Source organism: Sceloporus occidentalis, unplaced genomic scaffold, assembly GCF_023333645.1.
Source record: "Sceloporus occidentalis isolate IW3139 unplaced genomic scaffold, rSceOcc1.0.p SCAF_2, whole genome shotgun sequence".
Taxonomy (NCBI): Eukaryota; Metazoa; Chordata; class Lepidosauria; order Squamata; family Phrynosomatidae; genus Sceloporus; species Sceloporus occidentalis.
In genome coordinates, this window is record NW_028316982.1 from 158,437,371 (window position 1) to 158,449,803 (window position 12,433).

Consider the following 12,433-nt stretch of genomic DNA (forward strand, 5'->3'; position numbering starts at 1 on the left):
ATTCTCAACAGTTGCCAGATTTATGCACAAGCTAAGAAAGCTTCAAATTATAAGGCGTCTCTAAATACAACACAACACAAAACAAAACAAAACCAAAATAAATCTGAGGTTATTCCTCTTAAAGTTTGACATAGCCACTGCATGTCCATAGTTCAGCCCAGTTTAAAATGCTGTCCTGGTTCTTAATCACTGGAAATGCCCAGAAAATTGTTTGCAAACAGTGCATTTGTGGCAGAGACTCCAAACTCCCTGAATAACTAGATCAGAGCTCAGTTACTCTTTTTCTTTTACAACTTCCAGAATCTGTCTGCCAGCCTAGCCATGCTGATTAGGAGATTCCAAACAAGTAAATTTTCCAGATGCAAACTGCTAGTGTGCTCCTGTGGACCACCTGCTTGATTCATTTGCTAGATGAGCTCCAGCAAATATAAGCATTACTTCACTTTACTTCACATTCATTTGATCCCTTAACATGTTCCCTACAACCCTGGTATAAATGACCTTCAGACCATTAATGAAAGAGTATTAGCAGTGACTAGAGTGCTAAATTTAAATGTGGGTTCAGACTGAGATCTGTGTTCAATATGGATCCTTCCTCAGTGTAGCCTTCTTCAGAGAGTGGCTGGAAAAGTAAATATACCAGCTAGAACTCATTGGAAGAAAAAGAGGACATAGACCTAGGGCATAATTCTACAAAGCGAAGGACTATGAAATGTTACTGCTTTCAGTGAGGGAAAACTAAGTAAGTGTTTAACGCCTATCATATCAATAAGACCTGCAAATGTTTTCTAGCGGAATATTGTGCTTGTTTACTCAGAAGCAAGCTTTACCATATTCAGTCCAAGGTGACTGCATAGGGTTGTGGATTAAATTTGTCTGAAGTAGAAATGTGTTTTTTTTAAAAGGAACAATAGACATAGAATACTGGTTTTCTTTAAAGAATAGTATTGAAATTATGTTGTTAAAGAAGAAAAAAGCCCGACAGATTTCTCTGGTCTGAAAAGTGAATGGCAGCCACTGTGGCTAGGAAGAGTGACTGATGTGCTGAAAGGAATAAAAGGAAGCCAAATAAATATTGCAAGCTCTGACACACAGTGGGGAAGCCTATACAGGTGAAAAACAGGTCTGGCAGATAAATTGGGGGGTATTTAACATGGGAATTCCTTTCCTATCTACCTCATTGCTGCTTGGCTGGAGATCCGGTAGAGCTGTCATCATAAATATTAGAACGCTGGAGGATTTGCTTAACCACCAGAAGTATCTCAGTCAACATAATCTTTTGACCCAAGCTGATTTAGAGCTATGCTATATCACTCCCTAGGAATTTGATTGCTTGTGGATATGGTGGATTTCCAACTTGCCAGGCTGACACAAATGGTAATGTATTTTGCAACCTCCCCTGTCATTTGCCGATAGGGGATTTGGTTTGCAGAAGGTGACCTAAATTTTTCAGTCTGGCAGAAGCTTCTGCTTGCAAAACATATGTATCTTTATATAGTAAATTTAATGAAGAAGATGGCTATAAAACAGATTTGATAAGGTAAGCATTCTTTATTTAATAGTGTTGTAGGATCTATGCTATGCTGATTGTCCCAAGTGTAGCTTCTAAAGCATTTCCAGTTGGGTGTCCCCTGACTTCAATTTATAAAGCACTACCCCTCCTTTGGCAAATGTTGAATAAGGAGATTACAGTTGCCTTGAAGGACCTGGAACATACATGTTGTTTGCAGAAAAGTAAATGGAGTTAGAAGGGTTTGCCTAGTCACCTGTATATCTAGAGATTGTATTAATTATCTAGAGGTGCATTAGATAAGCCAAGGAATTTCTTATTAACCAATTAACACATTTATATATTCAAGACCACAAGGAAGATCTCTTTCAAAAATCTCAAGGAAACAGCCACCTTAAGTTAGGGGTCAGCAACTTCAGTGTGTTTGGGTGACAATTTTCTGCCCTGTGACACTCCAGGGGCCATATAGACTGCTAATAATGCCATTCTTATTCAAAAAATCAGAAACCAAATCTGGAGGTCACTAGACATCCACTTCTGTTTTTCACAAAGAGGTATGTTAAAGGGAGTAGGATTATGACTTAATTAAAAGGTCAACCAAATTCTCTGAACAAGAATTCACTGTGGTATTTCTGACCCAAAGAAGTGTGATCTGGGTACTTAGCTGCAAACACAGCCTTAAAAGGTTGCAAGCTGCCCTAAGACTGTACTTTGGTCATTCGTGTTTCAGGTATTCTGAATTTAGCACCTCAATTTCCATGGGAAGCCATGTTGACTTTAATGGAGCAAACAGGGATGTTTGGCTATTTCATCCATCCTTGTTATATGGAGAACAAATATTTCTGTGCTTTCAGAATGTCACTCATCCAGAATTGTTGTGGGCAATTATTCTTCACAAAAATTATTTGTGAGTTGATTTTACATGAAATCTGTCAGGTGTTTATGCAAAAAGCACTGTTTCCAGACAGCTTGTGCAAAATGGCTCTTTTCTGCACTCCTTCTCTCTTTCTAAAAAGAAATTTGCACAAAAAAGTGTACAAAAAAGATCTTGCACAGAAATGGCAATACAGTTTTTGTGTGCAAAAATCTCAGCAATCTATCACAAAAAAAGAACATGGTTTTCTGGTTCGTGGTTGCAGTTCTTTGTAAGGTGTTTTTTTTTTTTTTTTGCATGTGCATGATTCTTTTTTCACGCAACATTACTGATTTTTGTCCAAAACCCACCAATCTTCCTGCACAACCCCACCCCCCCCCCAACAGATGTGGTTACCCAGTACCAGTATTTTTTTTAAGCAAAATAATTTTTTACACAAGAAAACAGTGATTGTTGCTCAGAGAACTGATGCACATTTCTGCACATAATGACTTCTTGAAAAAAAATTGGGATACGCAAATACTGGGCAAAAATGCACAACATTGTTGCTGTTATGTTATTCTTTTTAAACCTACACTAATTTCATATTCATATTTTAAATGAATGTCTAAGCACTTGAGCAGATGGGACAAGACAGCACAGTTATCCTGCCTCCTATGCTTGCCCAGGTTAGTCCCTGGGTTGGTGAAGGGATGGATGGGTGGGTGTTCACTCATCTGTTCCCGCACCGACCCAGGACCTCTCCTTATCTTTCTGGTGGGTAATCCATGTGAGAAGCCACACAGTTGTCGCATCTGACATGGAAACTGGGTGTATGAAGACACACCCAACTAAAGGTGGTGGCAGGTTTGGGTGTGCAGCGCCGGTACCCTGGTGAGATCAAACTCTTCTACCCAAAAAAGGCTCTGAAGCTGAATGTAAAGTTCAAAAGGGGGGAAATTTAATTTAAAAGACAAAATAAAGAGTTTTCTCCTCCCCAGCTCTAAACAAAAGGTACTTTACAGTTGCAGCAACCTTCAAGTTGTCATCTTTCTGGGTCTGATGGTTTGCTCTCCTCACTCAATGGAGCTGGTGCAGGGTCTTTCAGCTCCTGAAATCTTCTATTCACTTGCTGATGGTAACTAATTCGGCTGAGGTGTAAGAAATGCCCTTTCCGGCTGTCTGGGCCTGTTTGCCACCAATGACAGCTCTCTGCCTGCTCACAGCAAAGACTGCTCCCAGCTAAAAACCTCTAGCTACAGCAGAGCATGTTGGGAAAGGGCAAACCAAACCTGGAAATAATGCAGGGGAATCCTACAGCTCCTCCCACAAACTAATACAATAAACTCTTCTATACTAAAATAATCTATGGCCTGAACCAACACGAAAGAAAATGCAGGGGGAAGTCAATCAGTCCTGGCAGGACATCACAGGGTGCCTGCATCCATGTACCCAGTTGCCCTATTTCCACATCAGATGGGGCAACCGGTAGGCTTCTCAGGTGGATTACTCATTGGAAAGGTAAGGAGAATGGGTGGTGCTATCTGAACAGCCTGGTTTTGCCTTGGAGTTTCTTAGCAACTTCGCACAAAACCAGGTCTATTTACTCTGGGATAAAGGCTCATTACCCTGAGTTTAGACTAGATCCTTTGGATTCATGTCTGCACAGACAGGACCAGGCCTGATCCTGCCACATGTGTTTTGGCCTGTGCTGTGTAAACTAGATGATACGAGGCTGGGGGAAAGCCAGAGAATTTGGCCCATGTAGAGAACCCCTAAGTTAACACATAATATTTAGTGTTTGCCAGATGGGAAAAACATTTTTAATACTTTAACAATGACAGCAGAATGCCCATCTACACGGGTTTAAAGTAAAACAAAATAAAACAGATAAAAGATTTGTGAGTAAGATGCACATTTTAAAATACACAATGATATGAACTTTGGTTTTCTAGAATTCCTGTGGTTAAGAGAAACTCCTCATTATCTTATCAAGTTGAAAGACAAGCAGTGAACTATGGATCAAATTTCAATATGACCTGAAATGAAAAGCCATCTTTATTATTCTTTTTTGTCAAATTTGGCACAGGGAAGAAAGAGACCCAGCACTTCTGTGCAATGTATAGGGCCACTTCTCTTTCAGGACCTCACTGTTCTACTATTTCCCCAGCTTCATCAATTTACTAGGGGGCACAGTAAATTTTAAGCTGCAATTAACAAGTAATCTACAGCCCTGACTTTTCATAAATGGGAAGAGTGATTTAATATTTTAAATATCTTTCAGCATTTAAAGTCCCTTGTAATTTAGGAGCGCACATTTCATAAAAGCAGTCCATTCAGTTCTACTAATTTCAGGTTTATAATTAATGCTTGTCTCAAGTTAAATGTGATTGGTGGGAACTATACTGTTAGCAAATCTTTCAGGAGCTATGCAGCAATATAACCACTGGTGGCACAGTGGTTAAATGCCTGTACTGCAGCCATTCACTCAAAACCACAAGGTTACGAGTTCAAGACCAGCAAAGGGCCCAAGCTCGACTCAGGCTTGCATCCTTCCGAGGTCGCTAAAATGAGTACCCAGACTGTTGGGGGCAAATTAGCTTACTTGCTAATTAGCTTACTTGCTGTTCACCGCTATGATCTTTGGAATAGTGGTATATAAATAAAACAAATTAATGGTACGTCTGAGTAAATATTAGAGGTGTGGGGGCAGGGTGGGACTCAAACTCAAAAAATTATGCAAAAAGATTACACTATTTCATTATGTGAGCCACCATGGAGATATAAAATAAATACAATAAAAATAAGATATAAATACATAAAACTTTCAGAGTGCCCTAGCCTACATAGGCATTCTAGATGAAGGAGTCAAGGAAGTATACTCCAAAAATAACTTTCCAAGCTCTGGGGTCACAGTAAAATCTGTAATGGGAAACCAGACTGATGGTAAGAATGTCTTCTGAACATGTTCTGTTCCAGTACTGGAGTGAGACTTAACCATATCACTGGGTCATCTCATGTGCTTCCCCATTACATCCTCCCTCTATTAATGTATTGTGGAATTGGATAACACGAAAAATACAACATAGCCATTAAAAGAATCTTTGCCTCAAGCCTCCCCCCGCCCCAACATCTTTTAACATTAAGAACTAACTTAAAAATTATCTGGAAATAACTCCTATTGGAAACCATAGTGCTACTGACAGTTCTCATAAGTCCTCTGCCCCTGGTGTGCTATGATTTGTTTTTAGTAAGTAATATACTGCAAATTGTTCATGATGAATGACTCATGTCATTCGATGCTTCCAGCATGGACTCAGAAATTATCTGCATGCATTCTTGAAATCCTTGGGAAAACTGACTGAGTTTATCCATGAAATGAGACCATAAAAAACAGGGAGCGAAGTAGGACATTTGCCATCCAGGTGTCTTGGCCTGCAGTGCCCATTGGCTCCACCAAGCATGGCAATTGATTGTGGGAATTGTAGACCAAACATCCACGGGCCAAAGATTTCTCACCTCTGTCATAAAAGAAACTTCCCAGGATCAATCATTTCACCACAACAAGAGTATATATTTTTTGACAAATTGGTATTACGAATTATCTTTTTTTCCTAGTTAAATATGTATATAATTATACCCAAGTATCAAACTTGCAACAGACACGAGGCAGTCAAAATTGTTCATTCAGGCTGCATATGGATTGCATAAACTATCCTGTTTGATACCATTTTAACTGCCATGTCTCAATACTATGGAATTTTTGGAATTGTAGTTTCTTGTAGCACTGGAGCTTTCTGATAGAGAAGCTATCAGAAATGTCTCATAAAACTACAAATTCTAGAATTCCATAGCATTTACCCATGGCAGTTAAACCTTGTCAAACTGCATTACTTTCTTCAGTGCAGGTGCTGTTTGAATACTGAGCTTTACTTAGGAAGACTGATTTGGCAGAAGTGAAAATATAGATTTGGGCTGCATCCACACTGCAGAGATTATCCAGTTTGGCACTACTTTAACTGTCATTGCTCAGTGCATTGCTCAGTGCATTGGAACGGTAGTTTCTTGTGATACCAGAATACCATAGCATTGAACTATGGCAGTAAAGGTGGTGTCAAACTGGATTATTTCTGCAGTGCAGATCCTGCCTCAGATATATATCATTCTATGCATGAATATCATTCAATACAGGAATACACCCACATACCTGTTTCTGTGTATTTAATGACAGCTTACAAAATAGTATCTGGGACATAATCAATAGGAAAAGGCCTCTTTCCCCTCACTAAAGCTCCATAGAAATACATTGCTGCTGTACAACAGGGATTTATTAGACTGGCACTTTTTGTTTTATATTGTGAATTCTAACATGCAAAAGAAGTAGATTATATGCAAAGGGGGGGGGGGCGGAGTTGTAGATGGGGTTGCTGCAGAAGCAATGTACACCGGAAATAAAAGTGAACAGTTTTTGTTATCAACTTTATTCAGAATGAAAAACAATAATAATAAAAATTTAAAATTTAAATTTAAAAATGTTAACAAAAGTTTCTTGTAATAGATGTAACTTTAGGGAAATATTATGTAACATAACTATAGCAGAAAGAACCAATTTTTTTTCATTTTCAGATCATAAAAAAGTGAGTTGTATTTATTTGATAATTCCTGGTAATTATATAAGAAAGTAGATAAACTATATAATTTATTCTTTAACTGTGATTATTTAAAATGAAAAGAAAGCTATTTTGCTGTTTTTATATATAAAAAAATCTGCCTGTTGTTGAAAACAAACACAAAATGAATGAGAACTCCCGGATTAAATGAGGTTCCAACATTAATTAATAAATCTAGTAAATAATAATTCAAATATAATTATTTGATTGGCAAATTAACCAGTCTCCTTAAATAACTCAGTTGATCTTCAATCTGCTCGTATTGCTGTACAGAAGTGGAAACCACTTCATGTAGTGCCTCATATTTCTGCTTTTTCATCTCTGGGCAACCTGTCTGTGCATTAGTCACTGTTAATTTGTGGAAAGCCCAGGCACCTCTGCAGTCCATCAAACAGAAACCACACACTGGGATCACCCCTGTGGAATAGGGAGTTAAGAGCGCTGAGAAATCACACACAATAGTTTATAGTTTTTGGCAACCAATCCAGGGCTACATCACAATGATTCCATATTCTTATAGGAAATTGTGTATCTCTACCTGCTTCACTCTCAATATAGTACGTAGCAATAAAGAATGTGAGCATTTCATTATAGCTATCATCATCTGAAAACATGGCAGCAACCTTATCAAAAATGACTTCTCACGTTATCTACTGGGACAAAGGCTAATGCAGCAAGAGACTTCAGAGTAATTTTTATATTCATATTACTTTCATATTCAGTCTTCTAGACTTCCCTTCTGTCACAGAAGAAAATGACATCCTTTTACCCCATGTGTGGAAAGGTAACCTTCAATGCATTCATACAGGGCTTCTCAAAATCAACTTAAACGTTTTGAGGTGCTAGATTTGAAATCAATAGTTTCTTTATTCCAAACATTCTATTATAGATGTCCATGTTCTTTCTTTTCCAGTAAAATGTAAATATATGGTGGATATGAATTACCCACATTGGCATACCATGCATACAATTGGTAACACATATTTGGCATTTTATCAAAGGTGCTATCATCATAGATGGTATCTTTGTTCACTTCAAGCCCAAGATCTCTATAGCCTAAAACATGAGTTCTGTTTCGATCATCTACAACAGAATCATGAACTATCAGTTGACGATAACTTTCAGGATTGCCAAAATTTATGGTCTTTGGGTTAGGCAAATGTGGTGTGGGCAAAGCATCTAATTCTGTGGTGCCTCAGTTAGCTTTTTGCAAGGGTCTTGCACATGGCTGTAATTTGCAATGGGAGATGCAAGTATTGTTTCACATTAACATTTTGAATACAATAATTTTTCCATTTGAGCTTTTTCTGTGTAAGCAGTTTTCCATGTAGGCATTTTTTTTTTGTGTGCATTTATGACAGTGGTTTTTTTCTGTGAACAATTTCTTGTGGGCTTTTTTCCTGTAGGCACAGAAAATAGCAAAGATTTGGAACAGTTGAACATTAAGGTTTACAGTTGAACATTAAGAAAACAAAACTAATGACCACAGATTATTTACATAACTTTAAAGCAGATGATAAAGCATCAAAATAGTTCAAGATTTTCCATACCTTGGCTCAGTCGTGAATCAGAATGGAAACTGAAGTCAAGATATCAGAAAAAAGTCTCGGACTTGGAAGGGCAGTTATGAAGGAACTAGACAAGATCCTAAAGTGTCAAGATATACCACATATACTCGACTGTAAGTTGATCTCATGTACAAGTCGAGAGCAGGTTTTGGGGCCAAAATTGGGGATTTTGGTGGGGTACAGACCGCCAGAATGAGGTCTCTTTTCTGCATAGCCGCACCACAGCAACCAAACTGCGCCATGCGGCTACATGGAAAGCAAAGGAGTGCTGAAAAGTGGCTCCTTTTAGTGCTGCCGCAAACTGCCTGTGGCGGCACGAACACATATATACGGCACTGTGCAGCAATGACGTCCTGGTGACGTCCTAGGATTGTGGGGCATCTGGAAACGGCGCCCAAGGCAACCCTAGCACGTCACCAGGATGTGCGAAAGGGCCCATCTGTCCAGGGCCTTTGATATGACCCATGGATAAGTGAAGAGTAAAACTTAGGGACATGTAACAAAGGATGCGATGGATGAAGCAAAGGAAAACAATATTAAAGAACATACAGAATTCCAGCAGACATTGAAGATTTTCAGATCAGCGCTTACCATGGGGTAAGGGTTGGTAAAATGCCAGTAAAATGTCAGGGAAGCATGCATGTATAAAAGCCTGATGCACATCTCAAATGGCAGGGAATTGTCTCCTCACGCCTAGTGACCTTGAATCGTTTGTGCAGCAGCAATTTCTATGAACGTAAAGTTTCTGTTCATAGGAAATTGTTGTTCCATGAATGATTCAAGGATGCTAGAGACAAGGGGATGATTCCCTGTTGTTTGAGAAGCATGTCAGGTTTTCATACATGCACACTTACCTGGCATTTTACTGGTGTTCTACCAGCTTACCCCATGGTAAGCGCTGGTGTGAAAATCTTCATTGTTTGTGATTATAGTAAAGGCTGGATGGATGAGAGAATAGTGTGTGTGTGTGGGGGGGGGGGGGGGGGAGTGCTTCCAGGACAGATAATGCTCTTGCCTTTCACCAGAGGATGGTTCCTTTTTAAAGTACAGTACTTATTGACCCTTGCATAAGTCAACACAGGTTTTTGGAGTCAGTTTTTTGACTAAAATTTCTAGACTTATACTGTACATGAGTATATACAGTATAACTGAACATTAAATTTAGGATTGTCCATGCCTAGGTATTTTCAAATTCTATGTATGGTTGTGAAAGCTGAGAGGTAGAAAATCAACTAATTTGAAATGTGGTGATGAAGAGTTTTACAGATACTGTGGTCCGCTAAAAATAAAAAGAAATAAATGGGTCCTAGAGCAAATCAAACCTGACTCTCCTTAGAAGCCAAGATACTTAAACTGACACTGTTGTACTTTGGACATATCATGAGAAGTCATCATACTAGAAAAGACAGCAATGCTGATAAGGGAGAAGGCAACAGAAAAAGAGGAAGACTGCATTACAGATGGATAGACTCAATCAAGGAAGCCATGGCCTTGAGTCTGCAAGACCTGAGCAGGGCTGATGATGATAGGGTGACTTGGAATTCTCGTTTTCATGGGGTTGCCATAAGTTGAAGTTGACTTGACAGTTAACAACAATATATGTGGCCCAAGTGTAATCCTTCTGACTGCAGTTAGTTGAGTAAACTCTTAAGACTTGAACAGCAGAATCTTCATAGGTTTAAAAGTTGTTTCAGTGCTGACACATACTTTCTAAATGGATTTAGCAGAACATCATTAACTCAAAATAGAAAGCTATTCAGATTTCCATAGTTTCCAAATAAAGAATCCTGCTTGGCTGACTGCACCCTGTTCACTATTTGTAAAAGATTTATGTGTACCATTCATTATTAACCTTTTATGTATTATTAATTACTTCTCATTCATTTCTATGTGTTTATCCATTATGTATAAGTCCTACTATGTTTTTCATTTTTTAAAATCAAATGCAGTGTAACATTTGCTGTGATTGAAACAGTATTTTTGATGGAGTCATTTTTGATGAAACATAGGCAAGGACCTTCTTGGTGGCTGCTTCCAAGTTCCTGAATTCTAAGCCAAAAGAGGCCAGCCTGGCTCCATCTTTGATGCAGTTCCATTGGTAGGCAAGGATATGGTTTATCTAGACAGACCCTTGGCACTGGTGTGTAATTTTGTTTTAAAAAATTATGAAATATTTTAAACTCACTAGCTTTAGTGTTCTACTACTAAATGTGTATTTTTAACACACTTAAAAACCCATTGAAAGTACCCAATTGTAGAGAAAATGTGGGATATACATTTAATACAAATAAAAGAACGAATACATCTTTAAAATTCGAATGTCATAATTAAACTCCTACACTCCTACAATATGTATAATATTAAGTGGCTAACTTTGGGCAATTCAAAATCAAATTTTCCCACTGTATTCTGATATTGTCATGTCTTGAAGGAGGCCTGCTTTTGTGAGGAAGGAGGGGAAAGAATGCCAAGAGAATTGGCTGCAGTTAGAGCCAAAGGAGGTTACCAGTCCTGCTTTGGAGCCAGAGAAAGCTGGTAGTCCTGCCTTGGAAGCAAAGCTTGGGTCATCTCATGTAGATCCTGAAGAAAGGTAATTATAGGCTGGGCTACTACATCCTTTCAAGCACTGTAGACTCAAATGATAGCAACAAAAGAGCAGGAAAGGGTTTGAACTGTCTTAAAAAGGAAACACTGAGATAATCAGACCAGCTGTGCTCATTTGCAGCTGTTTGCTTGCTGCAAAACAATAACTCTACAATCTCTCCCTTTGGCATCATGTACCATTCCCTGCTCCCCTATTTTTTGGAACTTTGGTTTGCTCCTTAGTTTATTCTCTTTGGTGACTTCCTGAGTGGAATTTGCCTGCCTTCTTTGCTTAGACACTGGCTGCTTCAAACATGTTTCTGTGTATGACCCTGAACTGGCTTGGTTTTTTCACTCCTTGGTTTCTTAGACTAACAGTGCACCTATGTGGGCACCTGCCACCCTGAAATAGGACAGATGTAGAAATTTGTACAGTACCTGAAAATATGTAAATTGTGAATGATAGAGGTCTGGATAAATATGAAGAGTAGTTCCAATAACGAGCAGCAGTTCAAACTTGTGAAGAGATGAACTGATGTATCCAGTAAAGCCAAGGCACCAGATCTTTAGGAGAGCTTCCAGGTCAAACAGGACAGTAAATGCAACCTGGTGGGACACACAAGAAGGAAAAAAACCCTAATATTACTGACAAGATCCTAGAATCCAGTTTCCAAGGATTAGTTTATACTACAATTGTCTGGATGTTGTCAAGGAAAGTGCTTAGATGAGTTCCCATGAACAGAAGAGAAATGCATCCTCATCTTTGTAATTAGCCAGGAAGAATGTATGTTGTGCTTCCCAAGAAGAACATTTTGCCAAGAGTAAGGTCTACTTGGACCCATTCATGACAAGGCAATGAGCAGCAGCAGGCAACTCTCTCCTCTACTTCTTTTAGTATTGGGACAAATCAATTTTTTTCTTCTCTCCCATCAAGAACTAGATGTGAATTTATTTTAAAAATATTCTTTTCAAAAGTCCAACTTTCAAAAGGTTATTTTTTCTCCTTGTCGAGAAGTATTTTTCACAGATTTCTTGAATGAAAATAAAAGACAAGGGAGGCGAACATTTACACTACCTACCTTGCATTTCAAACTCAATTAGCATGTCAAGAGGTTTAAAGAACATTCCTCTGTTAGAAAAACCCAATATGAATGGTACCTTTGCTTATGCAAAATAGTCAAATCCTGGCCATCAAATTAAAAAAAGCATAATTCTTATTTGTTTATCAAGAAGTGCTCATAATTTCTTC

The 12,433-nt window shown here is 38.5% G+C and overlaps 1 protein-coding gene across 8 annotated transcripts in view; it reads right to left on the reverse strand.

The window, feature by feature from the left end:
- Positions 1–12,433, reverse strand: part of NALCN (sodium leak channel, non-selective) — a 300,415-nt gene that overhangs the window by 117,015 nt on the left and 170,967 nt on the right. For all 8 annotated transcript variants that reach the window (XM_089511232.1, XM_089511233.1, XM_089511229.1 and 5 more), the window contains one exon: positions 11,623–11,790. In XM_089511232.1, coding sequence (XP_089367358.1) covers positions 11,623–11,790 — 168 coding nt within the window. The remainder of the gene's footprint in view (positions 1–11,622; positions 11,791–12,433) is intronic.